The 22358-nt window shown below is 39.5% G+C and overlaps 2 protein-coding genes across 2 annotated transcripts in view; both read right to left on the minus strand.

Annotated features, from left to right (window-relative positions):
- Pak3 (p21 (RAC1) activated kinase 3) overlaps window positions 1–22358 on the minus strand; it is a 222359-nt gene that overhangs the window by 164582 nt on the left and 35419 nt on the right. The gene's annotated exons all lie outside the window — the stretch shown is intronic.
- LOC121444025 (60S ribosomal protein L23a-like) lies at window positions 20528–20971 on the minus strand. Its single transcript, XM_041645753.1, has one exon. It carries the CDS (start codon window positions 20969–20971, stop codon window positions 20528–20530), a length of 444 nt encoding a protein of 147 aa, XP_041501687.1.

Raw genomic sequence — 22358 nt, forward strand, 5'->3', positions numbered from 1 at the left:
AGCAGGCATGTGGCAGTGGCCGAGACAAAAGCGTAGAGATGGGGTCAAATAGAGGTGACTAATGTTGAAAACCATACTCCCACTAAGGCTAGAGCAGCAATGCCAATGCGACTGAGCATTGCCTACTACCCTACTGTCTAGCCCAACCTTGGCCCATGGCTACAGTAGTCAGGATGAAATGGATCAGACATGAATATGCTTGCCTAAAGTTCTGAAAGCAGAACTTCCTAGAAGAAGGTAAGTATTGCTTACTAAAAAAACCTCAATGCCTCTAGGATAGAGTATGCAGGTAAGCATGGGCTGCTGGTAAAACATATGGATCTTACTTAAGAAACTAGATCCAGCTTCTGTTTCGTGACTCTAACTTTCCACTTCTTTTCCATCCTAGACTTTCCTTTTACCTTCCTGCATAGCAATTTGGAAAAACAAAGCTCAGAGAGTGGGTACAATCATTGAATATAGGGAAGAAACAATAGTAGTGGCCATCTTAAATAGAAAAAAAAATCGCAATGGAAAAAAAAGCTAGTATGTTAAACTCTCCATAATGCTTCTCAAGTACGGACAGAGGCACTATGCTAAAAATAGGGGAGGGAACAGGAGGAAGAAAGGGAGGTGAAACTGTGGTTGGTATGTAAAATAAATGAAAAAAAATGTTAATTAAATAAAAATAAGTTTTAAAAGGGAAAACATTCAGTGACTAGTCATAAAAAAATCCATAATCCTAGCAGTCTGGAAGTACCTGCTCATAATATAAGAAAGTGTTAGTGTGATTCTGCCTTTCATTGGTGGACAAGTACCTTAGTGCTTATTGCTATAGCACTGATGTTCAGGGTAACTTCATATACATTTTCCCACCTCTTTCCCTTGCTGGCCTTTTTCCAGACACCTGCTCCTGGCTATACCTGTAGCATCTGTTAAGGGTCCTAGGTAATAAGCTAATACTATGTAAGCTCTAAGACATAAGCCACATTTATTGGGCAGGAAAGGGGAGATAAAAAAGCCTGGGGGTGTCTGTGGCTAGGTAATCAGTCCACTGTATTTCCCGCATAGAGGTGCAAATTTTCATGTTTTATGATATAGCCAGATTATTCTATCTCCTATCTTTTTGAGTCTCCTAAACCAGCTTCCTGTAAAAGTCTGAAATTCACAAACTCAATGATCCAGCTTACATAGGTAACTACGAAAAAGTTTTTTTTTTTAAGATTTTGTTCCACTAACCTGCTTATACACATTCGAAGATCAGCTTCTGTAGTCACAGATGACAGCACAGATGGGAAAGTTAACACGCGTGTGGAAAAGCACTCCAGGACTCTGGTACTTTCATTCTCCAACGCTGCACCTGAGGGATACAGAGCGACTACAGAGCGGGAAGGAGGAGTTGATAGCAGAGGAGACCCTGGTCACAGGCAGTGGCAGTCAGGCCACTGTAGGAGTGAAAAGAACTGGGCTCCCCAGACTACATTCGGGGGTTGACTAGAGCACGTGGATAGAGAGAAAGGAGGAAAATGTCACAAACTTGACATCACAGCTTTGGAAAATCTTCCCATTCTCTTTCCCAAATGGTGGGGAAAGGACCAACAAACGAAGCAGGTCTTGCTTGTTGGGGCAGTAGAGTACAGAATGGTGATCGATAGGTTGGGGAGATGGCTTAGTTTTTAAAGCACTTGCTATGCAGTTATGAGGACCGGAGTTTAGATCCTAAGAACCACATAAGTATTGGTCAGGCGTGGCAGTCCTTGTATAATTCCAGTGCTCAGAAGGTGAAGACAGTGAATCACCAAAATTAGCTGGCTACATATACTCATCATGTTGGAAAGTTCTGGATTAAATGAGAGACCATACCTCAATGTGTGAGGTGGACTGCTATCAAGGAAGATTTTTATACAAAGGCCTCAGACCTATACAACCAAATCCATAATAAACCATACAGATGTGTATGAGCACACACACACACACACACACACACACACACACACACACACACACACACCATATGCAGGAGGAAAGAATTTAAAAGAAAATGAGGAAAGAAAGTGGAAGAAACCTAGGAGTGAACAAAGGTCGCCTTCAGCAGATATATACGACAGCACAGTGGATCACCATGACACTTTGCTGTTTGCTAAAATTTGATAATATGATAGTGACACTTTGCAGAAGTCTGAGTTATCTTTCAAGCTCTGCCACTAATTTACTGTATGGCTTTGAGCAAGTGCATTCCAGAACTTTTCTCATCAGTCAGGAGGTGTTTTAACATCTCATTCCAACTTCCTACTTCAGAGCAGGATGACAAAATTATATGGGATATACCTTGGGTTTTTTGTAATAGTTGAAATTGTTGAAAATTACAAAAGTATACATAAAAATATAAAATCAATATAGAACTTTCTGGAAATATAGGAAGCATTAAAGGCCAAATGAATTGACAGTAGGAACCTAGAAAGAAGAGTGAGCACAGAAATAGCTGCCTTTGCACTAGGGAATACTTTCCAGTGTTAACCCATTTGACCTTCATTGTGAAAGGTTTGTGGGTCAAAGGAACAGAAATAAAGACCTAGAAAGAATCAGTGGTGAGAAGTCAGGTAGAACACACTCTCCACAGTGAGCTAAGCCTTCAACTGTATTTGAAGGATGAGTGAACCTCATCAACCACATAGACTTGTATCTTGTATTTAAACAGTTCAAGAAAATACATTATAAACATGTAAGATCATTCTGTAACAGTAACACCATAGCAAAATGAACAAAGCAAACTAATTTGTTCTCTCGCTCTCTCTCCTCTCTCTGTCTCATTGTCTCTCTCTATCCGTGTGTGTGTGTGTGTGTGTGTGTGTGTGTGTGTGTGTGTGAGAGAGAGAGAGAGAGAGAGAGAGAGAGAGAGAGAGAGATCTGAAGAAAGAGAAAAGAGAACTATGGTAGAATCCAAGTGACTCCTACTAGTAGCTGTCAAATGCAGTGGCCAGCAAACAAAGACAGCTGGACAGAAGAAGAAAGAGACAATTATTAGCTACCTTAAGAAAAAGCAAATAATAGAAATGGACCTTTAGAAATTTCCAATATAGGAAATATCAGAGACCACTTACAAAATTAAGCTCACTATATTCAGGAAGTGAAGTTACAATATCTATGCTTTCATATTATCTATGGTGAGGTTAAAGCAGGATTTTACAACTGTCATAATATGCTTTCAACTTTTTAGAAATTGACATACAGTAACTACATAGTAATAGGGGATAGTGTGATGACTATATACATGTATAAAATGTGCACCTATCAAACAAGTGCAATGGTTATTTTTGTGTTTGAATTTCTCCTTTCCAGTTGTTTTGACACATAAAATAATAGATTTTAATTCTTGAAAACACATTGATCTCCAGTCCCATTTCCTTGTGAATGGAGCGTGGGCTGGTTAAAGTAGCTATTTACATTAGCCTCAAAAGTAATCATGATTGATTTGAAAAGTTAGAAAGAGAACTAAAAGGAAACAAAATAAATGAACTATTTTCTCTGAGGTCCAATTTGCTAAGGCCTGGGAAGTGAGAGGCTGGGAACACCAGCACAGGAACACTCATGGTCATCATCAGAGCCTAGACAAGGATGAGAGCTGTCACAATAGCTGTGCAGTTTGGGTGTAATTGTACTTCGCCACCCAGTGAGTTTCCTTTTGGAAAATTAGCACTAAACTATTCAGTGTATTTGTATCACATGTGGACTTTCTCTATGTCTTGTTCCAGGGTTGGGAAACAGTACAAGAGAATAAGTATAGCCAGAAGACCTGGCTTCCTGGCTATGCAATACCTGTGCAGTGTTCCACATTCAGAAGAACGCTGTGCTTGGCTTAATGCTTGGCTCTCGCTCCTTTGAGAATTGTTTCTTTGTGTTATTCACAGATAAAAATGATGCAACCCATCCTGATAGCTGGAGGGGTAAGCAGGCAGCAGCATAGGGTGAAAATAAGGTCAATAGCCACTCACTGAGTTTTGCCAAGCTAATGACTCATGAAGATTTCAAGCCCAAGACTAAATAAAGATGCAGGGACATTATATGAGGCTCATGAATAGAAATGGTGACGGATGTACCAGGGCATGAATCAAGAACTAGTTGAGGACAATTGGAATAATGTCACATGTCTATCCACAAGCTCCCATATACCAGGCATTGGGGTAGGCACTTTGCAGATATGTGGAATTTCTTAAGAGCATGGCCTGTATTGAGGGTGATGGGAGCAGAAAAAAAAGTCTTCTTTTGGGGCGAGGCCTTCTCTCTAATTGTACAGAGCCATATAAGGACTAGTAATACAACTGAGAATGCATTATGCATTGGAGTGCCGTCTTCGTGGCCAATCTGAGCAGTGCTTAAATTTGAGTTAATAGAAGAGGTTTCCATTGAGTTAAAGTGGTCAAAGAAAGTTTCTTGAAGAAAGTGATATTTGGGATGGGTCTTAAAAGAAAAGTAAGTCCTTGAAGCATGGGCTATGGTTTCAGGAACCCAAGGAAAGAGAATGGTATGGAAATAGAAACACCTGTAAAATGAAAACAGGCAGAAAGGCCTTGCTGAAGTAGCCATTACATAGTGGGAGAAATGTGGTCAAAGCGGCCAGAGCTTTGGGAAAGGATAATGTATAAGGCCTCTGGTGCCAGAAGGTAAATATTGGTAGTGGGGAAGCAGGAAAGGTTTTGGGTAGAGGAGTATGTTATGTGATAAAGGGATATTTGAGGAAGCTAAACCTGGTTAACAAGACAGCAGACATTGAATAAGGAGAGTGACTCTGAGCTCCCAAGGGAACACTAAAGGTAGCTCTATAGAGGCAAATGACCAAACTGCCCAAAATGCTCTCTGAAGACTATGTCCTAGGGCTAATATCTGAAAAGGCAATCCTGCGAAAGCAATCCTGTTTCCTGAGTCGTCTTTTTTTCTCAGCCCTTCACAGTAAGAGACTGTCTGGACCCCAGATCCTGTCTCAGTGCCTACACAAACACTAATAAGTGCCAAAATGTTGTCATGGAAACCACTGCTTCATCTCTCTCAGAGTGCTGTGCAGCCCTCAGGCTTCCTGCTTTGGGAAGCTTTTAGCAAATATTTGAAGAAATTGGCGAATTTGTCAGTCAGAAGCATACATGTAGAACCGACTGGTAAGGTGGGGGCTGAAAGACAGAGGACCACAGCGTAAGAGCTGCTGAAGCACCCACTCAACTGTGGGGACAATTGAAAAATGATTGCCTTTTAAAGCCACAATGACTTTAGTTAATGAGATGGCCTCTTTCTCTCATCTATTACCACTGGGTTAGATACCTATAACCCGGCAGTGTCCATTCCATAAGTCCCCAAACTTCCAGCAACTCGAGACCACTACTGTCACTGCAAACTCCTCTCTGATCGAGTATAGAGGTATAAAGGCTAGCAGAATCACAATAGGACTGAGTTACAGAGAGAGCAACATCACAATAACTAGAAAAAAAAGGTTGTTTGCTCTGTACAGAGCACTCTTCTAGGCATGATACCAGGGTTTCCTCGCTGTTCTTACACTCTCCTGAATTGGTCCTCTGAGGTTGCTCAGATACCCAGGGAATAGGTGGGAGCAGGAAGCGTGGTTTGTCGTCCGTTCTGAACTGCTCTGTCTTATCGTTTTCCCCCTTTTCTCTTAATAATGCTGTAATGTTGAAGTATATATAAAAATAATGTGCATTGAAAAGTGTGGAAATATATGTATATATTTTAAGTAACTATGTTTCTATTTCAAGTAATTAATTTCTGATGAAGATGGTAATAGCGATTAAGACTTCATATCTATTGAGCACTTAGTCTCTGTCTGAGAATGTTAAGTACTTTACCCACATTATATCTTCTATAATTTCTTCAAACACCCAGAGAAACAGGGACACTTATTTTCATTCCCAGTTCAGTTAGAAGAACACTAATGCTTGGCATGGTTAAGTAATTTATCCATTAGCATACAACCATATAGACAGGAACTCAGGTCTCCAATTCCAAGACCATACTTGTAGTTGCTCAGCCACATTCTCTCTAGTTGTCATTCAAGTCTCGTGATCTGTGAAAACCTCTAGTCCTAACTCAAGCCTTACAGAGTGTAAAAACCTCTAAAAGATAGTATTTTGTTATATTCACTTTTCTTAGGGATGCTAAATGCCCCTGGGGGAACTTTGAGGCCAAACATTTCTGACATATCCTTGGATACCCAGGATCAACAGGTATACCTCAACCAAGACCCTCGGATGCTAGGGGACAGACCCAGTAGTTGACAGGTTCTAGAGAGAATTCAAGACGTAAGTGAGGAAATAAGTGAGTCAGGCTATTGATAGTCAGGAGAGTCTTGAAGCCTGGCTACTCTGGGGATATTCATTTACCTATGTCTTACATTTGTGTTGCTTTGCTGGCTTGAAAAGCTCTGTTTCAGTTTAGGAATAGTGACACCCCATCTCCAATCATCCAGAAAGCTACTTTTGCCTGGGCTCCAGTAGTCTAGCCAGATTCTCTGAGCAAGAAATCTTTTCTGCCCTAGTTCCCCCACAGCCCTTTGTCTGCATGGTCTATTAAGGCATCAGCCTGGTCAGTTGAGCTTAAAGTAATGCCAGCACTCTCTCATAGACCATTGCTGAGCCACCTCACCTGAAGGCCGTTTCCAGGTCTTTAATCGAAAGTGACAGGTGGCAGAGAGTGGATGAATGGATGTTCTTTGCTGACTAAGAGGCTAAAGTTAAATGGCAGGTGCAGGTAAGGCTGGGTGAGATATAAATCTGACAAATGATGGCATCTGTTTCAATGACATAATTCCTTTTATTTAATAACAACAGAAACCTCACATATGGAGAGAATATGAATCAATAAGTGACATCTAACACATTAATGAAACAGTTTCACCAAAAGCCATGTGTCAATCATGTCTGTCCAGTAACTGCCGAGTAAAACTGGCTTCAAAATAACAGCTGCTTTTGGAGAAAGGAATGTTTGACTTTTACACCTCTGAAATTTGTGGATGAGTGTAAAAATCTCATGAAGGATGCTTAGCATCTTAGATGATAGTGAGAATGGCACAGGAGTCTCACTGCAAAGTTCTGTCTTAACCTAGGTTCCCCCAAAGTTTATTTGTCTACCACTGATTTGTGATCAGGAAGCAATGGTAAAGACTATCATGTCTAATCCTTTGTTGATTATTGAATATATTTAATATCACCAACTTTTGATGATGTCCTAGGAGTAAAAGGAAACTTACTACCCCTTAAAGCACATCTTCTTCCAGTTTCTTTTATTTTTTTTTAATGAGCTCTCAATTTCACCCAGTTTGGTTTTGTTTCCTTGCACCTTGCATCTTACTTATCATAGTTCCTTTTCCTGGAGTCCCATTGGTGATGCTGTACTTTATGTCAGCAAGACATCTTCTTCTTCCCCTATCTTTTTAATGTAGCACACAAAGTAATGGCTTTTTCTTTTGAAATATTTATACATACAGGACATGTGTGCATGTGTTTGTGTTTAGGTCTGGGAGAACTGGTGTGCACATACCACATGTGTCAAGATCAGGTACAAGCTTGAGTGTAGTTCCTCTGCTTCCACCTTATATAAGACAGAATCTCTTCTTGTTTGCCACAGATTACAGCAAGCTAGCAGAACATAGTGCTTCCAGAGACTCCTCTGGCTCCCATCCCATGGTAGACAGTCTGGTATTATAGACATGAGCTACCATGTCCAAGTTCATGTGTGGTCTGGACTGGGTAGTGGAACTTTCTAAGCCATTTTCCCAACTCAAAGTAGTAGATTTTTATTATGATATTTTATACATACAGCTTTATATTTTGTTCCTATTCATCTCTCTCTATCACTGTCCTTCCCTGTCCCCTTAGTCTTCTCTAGAGAGTTCCTATCCTCCTCACATAACTACTCATTCTGTCAGAAAGGTATTTTCCATGCATGACTCTTGACTTAAAGCAGCTTAGGGCATTGGGGTCCTTTCTGATGTAATGATGGTGGGCATAGGACCCCACCCAGGTGAACAGAAGATGGTATGGTACTTACTATGGTCAGACCCACAGAAGGAAAAAAATCTTTCAAAGTTACAGAGTGAATTGATAATAACAAGCTAAACTGGTATCTATGTGTTGTGACCTTACATGTGATGATGCATTTTATACTGCAGTCACTGATGATATCCCCAGCCTTGCTTCCTTCTATGGGAAGTACATCATCTCACCATCTCTTATCATCCTTCATAATAACTATAGCTACCTTTCATGAGTGCTTGCTTATTTTGTGGCTGATATTTTGCAAATATCCTCTCACTTAATGGGCAAAAGAAATAAAGAATTTCTAAATGAGGAACTAAAAATGACTATTAAATTTGAAAAAAGAACTATTTGATTTCATCTAGTATTAAAACACGTAAAAATTGATTCAATGGTTACATACAAATTTTGCCAACCTGATCAATAAGAATACTATTTGAAAATCATAACACCCAATGCTGTCAAGGCATTAAAGTAGGTAGTTTCAAGTATATTTACTATAAATTTAATAGTTTCTATAAAGAATTTTGGTGGGCGGCATAGTGGGTCTATAACACATCTGAACTACTTGACATACATAAAGGCTGATTACCTTTGAACTCATGTAAGAAAGAAGCTATGGACGAGGTCATAGGACTAAGTAAATACTTCATAGATAGTTACCTCTTGGCCTTGGACAGTTGAACTCATCCTCATATATATATATATATATATATATATATATATATATATATATATATCAAACGGATGGGACTCTGTGTTCAACATTATCGTTTAGCAACCTCCTGGTACTGAAGAAGAAGTTCCCTAGTGACTGATGATCTATGGGATACTGAGAGACAAGTTCTATGATCTTCATCTTATAGATAATCAGGCCTCATGTGCTCCAACATCTGGCTTTTGGCTTTGTAGAAATTATAGGTTCTCCTGACTGTAAACATTGGCCAGTGTTATCACTTCTCAAAATGATCTTAGGATTGCATTAAAGGCTCTGCCAACTTCAAGCTGTGTGGTCTTGGAAAACTATTTTAACTTTCTCTTCAAATATTAATTTTTTTCACCAATTTAATTATTCTCTCCAGGGATAAGGGAATGATGGAATGAGATGTTACATGGGAAGCATGGTAACATGGCCTTTAATGTAGACTAGGCATAGTAAATGAGAGGGACAAAAATGTAATACCTTGTACTTTCACCGCATTTTCAATTCTATTTTTAAAGCACTTTATTTCTAATCCTTTTCTCTCTCCAGGAAAACCTGAAAACACCCAGCTAATAATGTCTCACAGCCGTGACCACAGCCTTTGCCTGCTGGCACACCACACCACTTACACTCCACTCTCATGCCAGGCACCATTCAGTCCGCAGCACGGCATCAGCTACCCATAGTAAAGAACAACAGGTGGTTCAGAATAACCCTGCCAACTGCTTATAACTCCCTGAGGGCATCACAGTGGCTATGAAGTGGTGAATCAACAAAGACTTAGAGATTTGGGCAAGTCCCTGTAGAGTGTAACAACTGAAATAAGAGGCAGAACCCTTGACCCATATAGACCACAGCCACCTTCATTAACATACCATCCGTGCAAATTTTAGCATTGACTGAACTCAGATGAGCCTCTCAAAAAAGCTATGTGGTCAAGAGGGAGCAGATAGTTCTATTTCTCTTGAAAAGATTAGGGAATGAGGCCATGCTGTTTGGTTTTTGCCAATCTGACACAAACTTAGACATATCTGGAAAGTGGGTGTCTTAATTTAGAAAATGTCTTCATGAGACGTGCCTATAGGAAATTTATGATTGATGTGGTAAGGCCTAGATCATTGTAGATGATACCACCCCAGGGCGGGTGATTCTGGGTGGTACAAAAAGGCAGCAGGCTGAGCAAGCCACTGAGAGCAAGCCAATAACATGTTCCTCCATGCTTTGAGCTCCTGCCTGAACTTCCCTCAATGTAGAGTGACTTGGGATATGTAAGCCAAATAAACCATATTCTCCACAAGTCGTTTTTGTCATAGTTTTTTTTTTTTTATCACATCAATAGAAACCTAACTAGGATCGAGGATTTGAGTGGAAAGACTTGCCCCAAATCCTATAATTGGTTAGCAGTAGAGGGAAAATTAGGATCTAGGTCTTTTTTTCTGACTAGTTGAAAATTCTTCTTACTATAATGTAAGTCTTAGCATAGCTGCCAAGATCATCTTCACGTGGGTGAAGCATCTCAGATAGGATACAGAGGTTTTCTGTGAGACAAGACTACATGACTCATAACAGCAAGCATGTCCTTCTAACCCATTGTAGTCTACTTGCCTTGACTTGAGAATTGACCCCAGGAAAAAAATGGCAACAACCATGAAGTAATAATGGAGCTGTCTAAATAAAAATCAGCCAAAGACATTGATGGAAAAGCTAGATTTTATGCTTTGCCAGAAAAGGAGGAGTGGAGACACGATAAGAGTGTGCCCGTTGAAGCAGCCAGCTGCAATCTCTTGTTTATGGAGGGTGACCTCTGTTTGCTCTCAGGATCATTTTAAAAATTCTTCTCTGGCCCATTTTTTCTTTTCAGTTTCTTTCTTTCCCTCTTCTTCCCTCCCCCCTCTTTGTTTTTGTCCCTTTGGGCATAGTTTAGCCCACCAACGTTACTATGACCATCTCTGAGCAAATAAACTATCCATCAATTTCCTTCCTAGCTGCCATCCCCGTGGAGAATGAAATAGAAAACTAAATGAAATATCAAATGGGAAATTGAAAGTTGTTCATGTACAAATACCTGTGTGCTTGTATGAAAGTGGAAAGAAGAAAATAAAAGCTAGAAAATCGAGGGAGGACCACATTGATGACAAGACAACACTGGTTTAAGGGATAAGAAATAAATTCTTTTCATATAATCATAAAATAACAAAATTAAAATATCATTGTGTGCTAGTCTGATAAACATTTGATAACATTATGCTATTTATTCCACATTACTTTGATAGGTATGTCTCATCATTATTATTTTACAAGTGGTCAAAAGATGCTTGGCATGATCTAGTAACTGTCCTAGGATCACATCACTAATGGCAGAGCTCAGAATGAATCTATCCATCTAGATCCAGAGCCCAAGACTGTAATATTAGTCTCCATTCCGAATGGATGCAAGGGAATGGAGAAGAGAGAGTTACTAGAAGTGCCTCAGATTGCCATCAAGTATTTTCATTTTTGAAGTAATTATCACTAGTATTCATCTAGAGCAAAGTCAAGAAAGCGAAAGTTAAGAAAATTGCTCAAGCTTTCATCACTAGATTTCTGATCCCCAGAAAGATCACTTTTTTAAAAATTATTTTAAATTGGCAGCCTCGGGTACAGTTTCTTGGGATATCTCTTCTGACTTTTCACAGCTATAGATTTTGAGATGGACCTGGGTGCTAGACTATGGCAAAACAAAAGGAAGACAATTGGGTGGCGGATTTACAAAAGCCTTTGATTCATCTTGTTGGTATTGTCTCTCTATAATTAATGTCCAGCACAGTACCAAGACTGTGTGTATGACAGCCAACAAAGAACCAAGGCTGTGTGTAAGGTAGCCACCAGAGAACTAAATCATCAACCACATGAGTAATGGCAGGAGTGGACCTCTCCATTGGAAAGAGAAGATCCAAATTAACAAAATTTGAGATGAAAAGAAGGGAGTAACAACAGTCACTGAGGAAACCCAGAAAGTCATAAGGATATACTTTAAAAACTTGTACTCCACCAGTTTGGAAAATCTAAAACAAACAGGTAATTTTCTTGATAGGTACCAGTTACCAATGTTACATATAGATCTAATAAAAAATTAAATAGACCTATAACATCTATTGAAACACATACAGTCATCAAAAGTCTCCCAACTCAAAAAAGCCCAGGACCAAACAGTTTTAGTGGCGTTCTTCCAGATTTTAAAAGAAGAGTTAATGTCGAAACTCCTCAAAGTATTCCACAAATTATGAACAGAAGGAATATTGTCAAATTCATTTTATTTGGCCACAGCTACTCTGATACCCAAACCTTATACACATTCAGCAAAGAAAGAGAATTACAGACCAATTTCTCTTGTGAACATAGATGCAAAAATACTCAATAAATACTTTTAAACCGAATTCAAGAACACATCAAAAAGATCATCAACCCTGATAAAGCACACTTCTTCCAAGTGATGTGGGGATGGTTCACCCTACACAAATCAATAAGTGTAATCTACCACAAAAACAAACTGAAAGGCAAAAACCACATGATCATCTCAATGGGATCAAACTGAAGATTCAGACATAAAATCATTACACCTATAAACGCTAGATTTTTTTATAACAATGTCATAGAACTTTCACCCCTTTGTGTCTTTGGTACAGAGAAAGTATACTCTGCAGTCTGCCAGAGGAGATATATAAACACCAACCTAGCTAAAAGTCCTGCAATCTACAATCGTGTCCTGCCTGGTAGATATGATAATGCAAAGGAAATGCAAAGCTTGTGAGAGTAACCAACCAATATCTGCTTTTACTTAATATCCATTTTAATAGATGGAACCTGACCCTTCTCGAGTGACCAAGAACATGAAGACAACCCTAGAACTAGGGGGAAAGCAAATACTAGTGTTCTGCTGAAAGAACAGAGCAATAAAACAACTCCTAATGACATTCTATTATACTCATAGATGAGTGTCTTGTTTGCCCATCATCAGAGAAGCTTCCTCCTGCAGCAAATAAGAAATACAGAAACCCACAGTCAGACCTTATGCAGAGTGTTAGAGACCTTGGAACCCTCCGCCCTAAACAGAAGGTCTCCATCTGATTCTTCCCATTAGCTCTCAGGGAAGCCCACAGAAGAGGAGGAGAAAAGTGTAAAAGCCAGAGCGGAGGGAGGACACCTTGGCAACAACACCTTTTGAATCAACTGAGCAAAGCTTATATGAACACACAAAGACTGAGACAGGATTCACAGGGCCTGCATAGATCTGTGCCAGATGGGGTCCTATAGCTGGGAGGAGAAATGGACACATGCCCCCATCCCTAATCCAGAAGCTATCTCCAAGTGTTAAGTATAAATGAAAATAAATTTAATTTTCTCCAAGGGAGGCTCACTGGGGAAACAAACTACTCTTAAGGGTAGCCTGCAAGCCCAGCACTAGAAGGTCAACAGAAAACAAACTCAGTGGTGTCATTGGAGGTTCCTTGTCTCATAGTGTATCAGGGCTTTTTAAAATTTTTATTTTATTCATATGTTTCTCTCTCTTTTTTGCCCTACAGGTTCTTTGCATATGTATTACAGCCTCCAGTGTAGCGATTTTATGGGACTCCTGAGTGTGCAAACAAGTGGGGCTCTGCATCTACATCTGTTTCTTGAGCCCTTTCCTGGGTCCTGCTTCTTTTGTTTTGGCTTATTCTGCTGTGTTAGTTTTTGTTTTCTTTCTTTAATTTTATTATGGCCCCTTAGAAGCCTGTTCATTTTCTAATGAGATACAGAAATGGGGTGGATCCAGATTGGAGGGAGGTGTAGCGGGCGGGGAAATTGCAATCAGGATAGATTATGTGATAAAAAAAAATCTATTTTCAATAAAATAAAAAGAAAAACAGTGGGCCTTTCTCCAGTACAGCCTGGAGTGAGTACTTTCCTGACTCCTGGACTGGAGTCTTGTGAGAGCTGCATCAACCGAAGGTTCCGCTGAGCTGAGCCAGGATTCTTGACTCACAGAAGCTATGAGATCACACCTGAGCTCTTGTAAGCCACTACATTTGGGGGTGATTAGCTACACAGCAATAGAAAGGAAGGCAAGGCCCAAGTGATGGCTTACAGGGTAAAGGCAGTTACTGCCAAGCCTTACAACCTGAGCTTAATCCCTGCGACCCACGTTGGGAAAGGATAGGGTATATTCCATTCTGGCAGATTGTACTAAGCCCTGGCACACAGACGCATGGCACACACAGACACACACACACAGAAAGAGAGAGAGAGACAGAGACAGAGAGAGAGACAGAGGGGGAGGGGAAAATAAATGAATGAATGAATAAATAAATAAATAAATAAATAAATAAATAGGCTTTAAAATAAAAGAAAGGAGTGCAGTATGATTCAAGCCTGCAACTTTGTGAATGGTACAGCTCTCTTGAGGACTAAAAGGAAAGGTTGAGGTGAATATTTAAAATTCTAAGAAAAATTGTGCATTCGAGGATCATTTCTTTGTCTACTTCAGTGTTGGCTTTGCCCTACAGGTCTGGCAGCCATGGTCTAAGGTGCCCCAAGAAGTTCGGTGATCTCTTCTCTGCCATTTGCTCTGGAGTCCAGCATTTCTCATTGCTCAGCTTGTGTCGGCTTCTCCTCACTATCTGCTTGAGGACATCTGCAAATATCCCTTAGGAATTCTCATGGGGATCCAGCCACCACACAAGGAGTTATCTATGTCCCAATGACTGGTCCAGCTACAGGTGCTATTCTGGTATTTCTGAGTGAGTGTGGGTAGGAGGAAGTGAGGGTTTTGGACAGGCTCCTTAAAATCAGTTATACAAATAAGAATCACTTACGTTCAATTTTCAAAAGGCTAATTTGGTGTCAGGAATCTTCCCTAAGAAGTGTGGGTAGCAAACACCCCAGTGTCTTCTGGTTACTAGATGGTTAGCTAAGGCAGGGGGAGCTGCATTCCCTCAGGCTGAGCAAAGGCATACTAAGGTGGTCTACCAGAGGGCCTCTTCTGTCAACCTGGCTGTCCCTACAAAACCAAAAATAAGACAGAGGAAATGTTTCTTGCTAGGAGGGTGCACTCAGTGGAACTTTGCCAATCTACACAATGGCTATAAAGCAAGGATCCTTGAACTTACTTCTTAGGTGTCTTGGGAGTTTTTCCTTGTTATTGACTGTATGAGCGGTTCTGTTTTTGATTGTTTTATTTTGAGTTTTTCTTTTTCCTTTATTTTTTTTATTTTCTTTCTTTTCCTTTTTATTTCTAAATACAGGGTTTCAATATGTAGTCCTGGCTGGCCTGGGAGAAACTATATAGACCAAGATGACCTTGGATTCAAAGAGAAGTACCTTCATCCGCTGCCCTCTGAGGGCTGGAATTAAAGGCATGGGCTGTCATCCCAGCCCTTGAATGAGTTTTTTACTTGTAGGAATGTGGCAGGGGGTGGGGGGCAGGCAAAGCATATTTAGGAATGCATGTTTCACACCTCCAAGTAGCACCTCTCTAATTTCAGTTAGAGGGCAGGGACGATATAAATGTACACTTCTCCACCCATCACAGATACCCTTATAGTAGACAATGGGTATAAAGGTATGGCTCATTTCAGATCTGTGTGGTATCAATGTAAAAAGACTACGGTCAGGAAGAGTGGATGTATTTAGCCTGTGTGTGTACAGAAGGAGGATGTGAATCTTTGAGTTCTACCACACTCTCACAATATAAAATTGGGAGGTTCTAATAGCTGCACATCGAGAAACCTGGTGATAATAAATCAAGTCACAGTGGTGCTTGTACGCATGTACCACACGTCTCAAGCTCTCTTAGTATGAGTCATTTGCTGATGTGTGTGTGCTCGGCCAAGTGTACTTTGTGCGGTTTAGTAATGAGGGAAAGAAGACAAGAGCATGGGCATGAGAGACAAACTGCCAACGAGCCCATGAGGAACCCTTTAAGAAGAGGACAAGGAGGATGATCTGGCTCATTAAGAGCCCACCTCGTTAGGGCCTGAGTTACTAGGGATCTGAACCAAATTACTTCATTCCCTTAACAATCGAGCCAATTTCCCCCTTTTCCTTTCACTTCACTAACCAGCAGAAAGGGAAATGGAGCGAAATTGCCCCTGTCAGATGAAATTTACATGTCTTCCATGCCTCTTTCTTTTCTAACAAGTGTCTATAAAGGCCTGCTGAGTCTGCACTCAGCATCGGGCAGTCTTCCCTTTGTTTTTATCTTCATTTGATAAACACAGGTTCACATGGCCATTCTGGGAAAAAGAATGGTTAAATGCAAGATTATAGTTATCCAAGCCTCAATTTCTGACCATGTCCACAAATAACAGAAGCAGTAGCTACAAGTAGGACACTAAGTAGATTATCTTGCACCATGAAGTCTGATGCCCTAAAGAGCCAGGCATAGAAAAAAAAAAAACAGAGTTGTTCACATAATGTTCCTTTTTTTTGCATGTAGTTACACAAATACAAACCTAGATTTAATGATCTTCAGAAGCACTGATCTAAATGTTTACAAGCTTCGGAATGTGTCTAAAAGAGAGTTGCCAACACAGTAACCAAACAGAAATGTTTTGCTTAGTTTCTAGGATAAGAAATTATGTGAAAACAAAATATAGGGTAGGGCCTGTTAACCACTTTCATATTATGGACCGCTAGTGAACTCCGTTGAAGCCTCTACATGCCTCTCAAAGCAATGTATTTATTTGTTTGTGTATTTGTACGTGTGTGCATACATGAGCACATCTGTGATGTGGCAACAGAGTCAGGCATCAGGTCATGACCTATGTCTAAAGGTCAGAAGCTATCTTTGTGGACCTAGTTCCCTACTACCTTTGCATGGCTTCTGGAGATTGAACTGTCTTCCCTAGGTTTGTCTAGCAAGCACTTTCATCTGATGAAACCCTTTGAGGACTCCCATGTGTTTTATAATGGAAAAAATGATACATATAAGGTTTAAATGAAAGCAGCAACACTTACTGTGATATAATCATTGTGTGCTTTATTAACACATTAAGCAAGTAAGAATAGCAGATCTCTTAACTGTCATAATTTTGAAATAGTAATTACATACCCGTATAATTCAAGACATCAACAATTCCAATTAATGGCAAAGCGAAAATTACTAACACCATTGTAATTTGTTGATTTATAATTAAAGAAAAATTTGTTTCAGTTAGAGGATGATATAAACATAAGTGTTCATTGTTCCATCCATCACAGATGGCCTGAATGAATCCACATCATTTTGCTGTTGTTTCCCTTTTGTGTTGTTGTTGAGTCAGAGTTCCAGTGTAGCCCAAGCTATCTCACAATCCTCCTGCCTCTACCTCTCAAGAGCCTGGGTCACAGTCATGTGCCACCATGCTTAAAAATCTGTATGTCTTTAAATAGGTAAATATTCCAGCATTTGAGAGAGAAAGAGAGAGCTAAAGCTGAAACTGAGGTTGTAACCCTTAAATAAGAGAATGTTCTATGCACTGTCACAGGAAACCACATCCTAAATATAACCCTAGTAGCACAGATGCTGAGAAAAACAATTAATAAATCGGACCCCCTGAAACTGAAAACCTTCTGTAAAGGAAAGGACACAGTCAACAAAACAAAGTGGCAGCCTACAAAATGGGAAAAGATCTTCACTAACCCCACATCAGACAGAGGTCTGATCTCCAAAATATACAAAGAACTCAAAAAATTGGTCATCAAAAGAACAAATAATACAATAAAAAATGGAGTACAGGCCTAAACAGAGAACTCTCAATAGAGGAATCTAAAATGGCTGAAAGACACTTAAAAAAATGCTCAACATCCTTAGTCATCAGAGAAATGCAAGTTAAAACAACTCTGAGATTCCATCTTACACCTATAAGAATGGCCAAGATCAAAAAAACTGAGGGCAACTTATGCTGGAGAGGTTGTGGGGTTAAGGGAACACTCCTGCATTGCTGGTGGGAGTGCAAGCTGGTACAGCCCCTTTGGATATCAGTGTGGTGATTTCTCAGGAAATTAGGAAACAACCTTCCTCAAGACTCAGTAATACCACTTTTGGGTATATATCCAAAGGATGTTCAACCGTGCCACAAGGACAGGGGCTCAACTATGTTCATAGCAGCATTCTTTGTCATAGCCAGAACTTGGAAACAACCTAAATGCCCCTTGACTGAAGAATAGATGAAGAAAATGTGGTATATTTACACAATGGAGTACTACACAGAAGAAAAAAATAACAGCATCTCGAATTTTGCAAGCAAACGGATGGAGCTGGAAAACATCATTTGAGTGAGGTAACCCAGACCCAAAAAGACAATTATCACATGTACTCACTCATAAGTGGTTTTTAAACATAAATCAAAGAAAACAAGCCCACAAATCACAATCCCAGAGAACCTAGACAACAATGAAGATCCTAAGAGAGACATTCATAGATCTAATCTACATGGGAAGTATAAAAAGACAAGATCTCCTGAGTAAATTGGAAGCATGGGGACCTTGGGAGAGGGTTGAAGATGAGGGGAGAGGCAGGGAAGGGAGCAGAGAAAAATGTAGAGTTCATTAAAAATCAATTAAAAAAAACAAAAAAGAGAATGTTCTAACCACTATTCATATGTCAAATCAGGGTAGTATAAATGAAGACATTGATTATAATAGAGGCAAAAAGAAACAAAAGTATTCAATCAAAACACATGAAAGGAAAAGCTGCTCCCACCAATTGTTGAGAAATCAAATCTAATTTAGCCAGTCACATACAGTCACCACAATAAAGAAGTATGATGATGGTTCGGCATCAGCCAAAAACGGTTATGATTTGCTGGCCTCCTCTTTTCCATTCACTGGCTGTCTTTTCTGGAAAAGATCTGTTTTGTTTTGTTTTGTTATGTTTTAGTTAAATTCCAGGGATTCCTAGCAACTCTTTTGTATATAATAAGTGTTTTCTGGTCCTCTCAGGTAGCATCATGCCTTGCTCAATTTCCTCTTAACCCTTTCTACCTATGTCCAGTTTAGTAGTCATTATACCCTGGCTCCCTGTTTTACATATCTAGTTTTCACACTAGATTGAGAGCGCTACACATAAGAGCAATGCAGACAAATGCCTCCCATTAGACATCCAATTTACATGCAATGTGTATATATGCTAAAGAGTAAAATATTTCAATTATCATCTGTTAATTGTACAAAATGATAGGTTTCATTGTGACATTTTCATACATAGACATAAACAGGTACTTCAATAGTATTCATTTTCATTGCTCCAACATTCTCTGTCCCAGTGGTCTGCCTCCTTTTCCTAGTCTTCTTCCTATTTTCATGTTCTTATTTCTTTTATACATTTAGATTCTGCATATAAAAGGAGGCATGAGATACTTGTTCGTCTTTATAGGTCTGGTGAAAAGTTTTGTTTCCCATTAAGGAGCCATTTCAAAAACTGTGTTGGACCACAATACTCAGTCACACTCATACTACAGTTTTCTTGGGATGAAAAGGTAATTCAGTTCCTATACTGTACTCTTTATCTGTTGCCTTAAATGGCAAAATATTGGAAAGTATAGGTGACTAAAAACTGACTTGAGAAGTATCTTAAATCAGGCAGTGGTGGTAAGCACCTGTAACTCCAACACTTAGGGGGCAGAGGCAGGCAGATCTCTGAGTTCTATTCCAGTCTAGTCTATAGAGTGAGTTCCAGGTCAGGCAGGGCTATACAGAGAAACCCTGTCTTGAAAATAAAAGTAGCTTAAACTTTCACTGTGAAAATAAACGTCATTTGAACTTATCAACAGTAAAGGGTGTTGTTTGTATTGTTGGGAATATTTTAAACTTAATTGAAGTAAAAATTAATGATCAATAAATACTTCATGGTGGTTTCAGGAAGCTATTCCTTATCTTCCAACATGATTGGGAAGTGAGCAGATCTTTCTAGCCATGTATCATCTAGCATCTATCCATCACTTCTCCTATGATCCATACATCTGATATTCCATCATCCATCTGATACCCATTCATCTATGTAGCGGTTATAATTGTCACATGAAATAGCATGGGAAATAATGAATAATATGGAACCTGTCTGCTCTGAAGCAATTTTCAGACTGAACTAAGTTAGCTCTTCTCATTCATTTTCTACATTTTTTCTTTCTCAGTCTTTAAAAAGATGTGGGGGAATTTACAAAGAAATTTTAGGGAAGATGTGACAAAAGGAACCGTTTCCTGAACCTTTGACACCTTTGCAACCTGTTGACACTTCACTGGCTTCCAATCCGGAGGGCATGTAGCAGAGGGCATTCTATAGGCAATGAAGAATAGGAAAAGCATCTGAGTGTAGAAAAGGTTATAGCACCATTAAGCCAGGCCTCTAGGCAAGCACAGCTGGACAGTTGAGAAGAAACTGTGGCCGAATCCCTCAAATTGGCATTAGTCCACTATGGGTGGGAGAGTTGAATCAATGCAGCTGTGTACAGTCAAGTTGCTACACCTCCCAGAGAAAGCTGCAGCTTTCCTTCTGAACCCAGAGGATGGCCTTCACTAACTGCTTATAGGACCATGTGTGTACCATGTTCTTGAGGCTACAGGGAAATAAAAACATACGTATTTAAAGGTAGTTTCTTCCAGAAATATCATGAAGTATTGGTGTTACTACCTTATAGCTCAATTATCCTGTAGGCATCATCTTTCTTCTCCTCCTTCTCCTTATTCCCCCCACCTTCCATCTTTTCCCATATACCCAGAAGGGTTCCTCTCTCACTGGCCATTTTGTTTTTTGTTTTTTTTTATTTATGGTGAAAAAGTGTATATTTAGAATTAGCCGGCTGGGCTCAGTTTAGATGATTCCAATCTTGTTGGCAACATCCAGAGCATCATAATCAGGAGCCAACCGAACATACGCCTTCTTCTCTCCATCGGGCCTTATGAGGGTGTTGACTTTGGCCACATCTTTGATCTGGTGCTTGTTGGCCTTGATGTCCACAATGAACACAAGTGTATTGTCGTCTTCTATCTTCTTCATGGCTGACTCGGTGGTCAGGGGGAATTTGATGATGGCACAGTGGTCAAGCTTGTTCCTCCTGGGCGCGCTCTTCCGGGGGTATTTAGGCTGCCTTCGTAGCCGCAGGGTCTTGGGACGCCAAAAGGTGGGCGATGTGCAGATCTTCTTCTTTTTGTGGCTGTGGACGCCTTTCAGCACTGCCTTCTTGACTCTCAAGGCCTTCGCTTTAGCTTCAGCTTTGGGAGGGGCAGGAGCTTCCTTCTTCGCTTTCGGCGCCATCTTGACGAAAAGGGTGGCCTACTCTCCTCATTGGCCATTTTGAAGCAAAGATTCTAGGACTTCAAATTTATTCCAGATTTTGAAAGTCTTCTAAAGCAGGCTATATATTTCATTATTTATATAAAGTCCAGAGAACCTCATTGGGCAGGGTCCAGATCAATTCCCACATCTGTTAGCCCTTTCACTGCTTTCTACAAGCCATCACATATCCTGTTTCTTTGAGGTACTTATGGCATAGGATGCGCCTCTGCCATTCAGTTGCCAAACTTATAAAAAATGGTCCTTTCTGGGGCTTTGGCATTAAAATTTGTTGCCTTTTATCTCTTCTATCCTCATAATACATACAGATTTGGAGAATGTACCCAGCCTATAGGTTTCTCTTTGATGAATGACTGTTATCTATTCAAAGGGAGAGAGAGATTTGATTACTAAAACAGGACAGTAATTGTAGCTTTCCAATACGTTGTTGTATGGATTAAATGAGATATTAGTTAGAAGGTTTTTGTAAAGTGTTTATAATTTTAATATATTCATTACCAATGGAACTTTTTTATTTTATGTACTATCATTTTAATTTTATTTATTTACTTATTTCTATTAATTAATTAATTTATTTATTTATTATTGTGTAGAGGGGGATACGTGCAGATCACAGAAGAAATTTCAGGAGTGGGTTTTCTTTTTCCACTTTGTGAAAGCAAGTCTCTCATTGCATCTGCCTATCTGCACTCCAGGAGAGCTGGTATGTGAGCTTCTGAGTGACTCTTCTCCCTGTGCCTCAGTTCACTGAAGAAATTCTGTGACCACAGATATGAGTCACTGCATCCCACTTTTGTGGGTTCCAGGAACTGAACACAAGTCAAAAGTTATAAGGCTAAGCTATCTCACTGCCATCCCCATGCAGTTTTATTAATATGTGTATTAACATATGGTTTACCTTTACCAAGGAACAGAATTTTACTCTAATATTTCTTTATTATATGATCATTTTCCTTGACTATTCAAATTGCCACTTGAATATCTAGAAATTATTTGTTTATTGTTATAAAATATACACAACATAACTTTACCATTTCAATAATTTTCAAGTAAATAATTGTGTGATATTAAATATAATCACATTACCAGTCACACCTCTATCTATCTCTAGAACACTTAAATCTTATCCAAGTGAAACTCTACATTAATCACAACATTCTACCATTCTCTCCTATCCCCACTTCTAGAAACTATCGTTCTATTTTCTATTTCATGAATTTGATGCCTGAAACAACCTTTTATAAATAGAATCATGTAGTTGGTATCCTTTTTTGTTTCCTCATACTGCCCTAAGGAATTTGCTCCCTTAGGATGGTATGAAGAAAGATAATCATCCATTGTATTGTAT

The sequence above is a fragment of the Microtus oregoni genome, unplaced genomic scaffold (assembly GCF_018167655.1).
Source record: "Microtus oregoni isolate MIOR12 unplaced genomic scaffold, Mior012 000116F_ref0000321, whole genome shotgun sequence".
Taxonomy (NCBI): Eukaryota; Metazoa; Chordata; class Mammalia; order Rodentia; family Cricetidae; genus Microtus; species Microtus oregoni.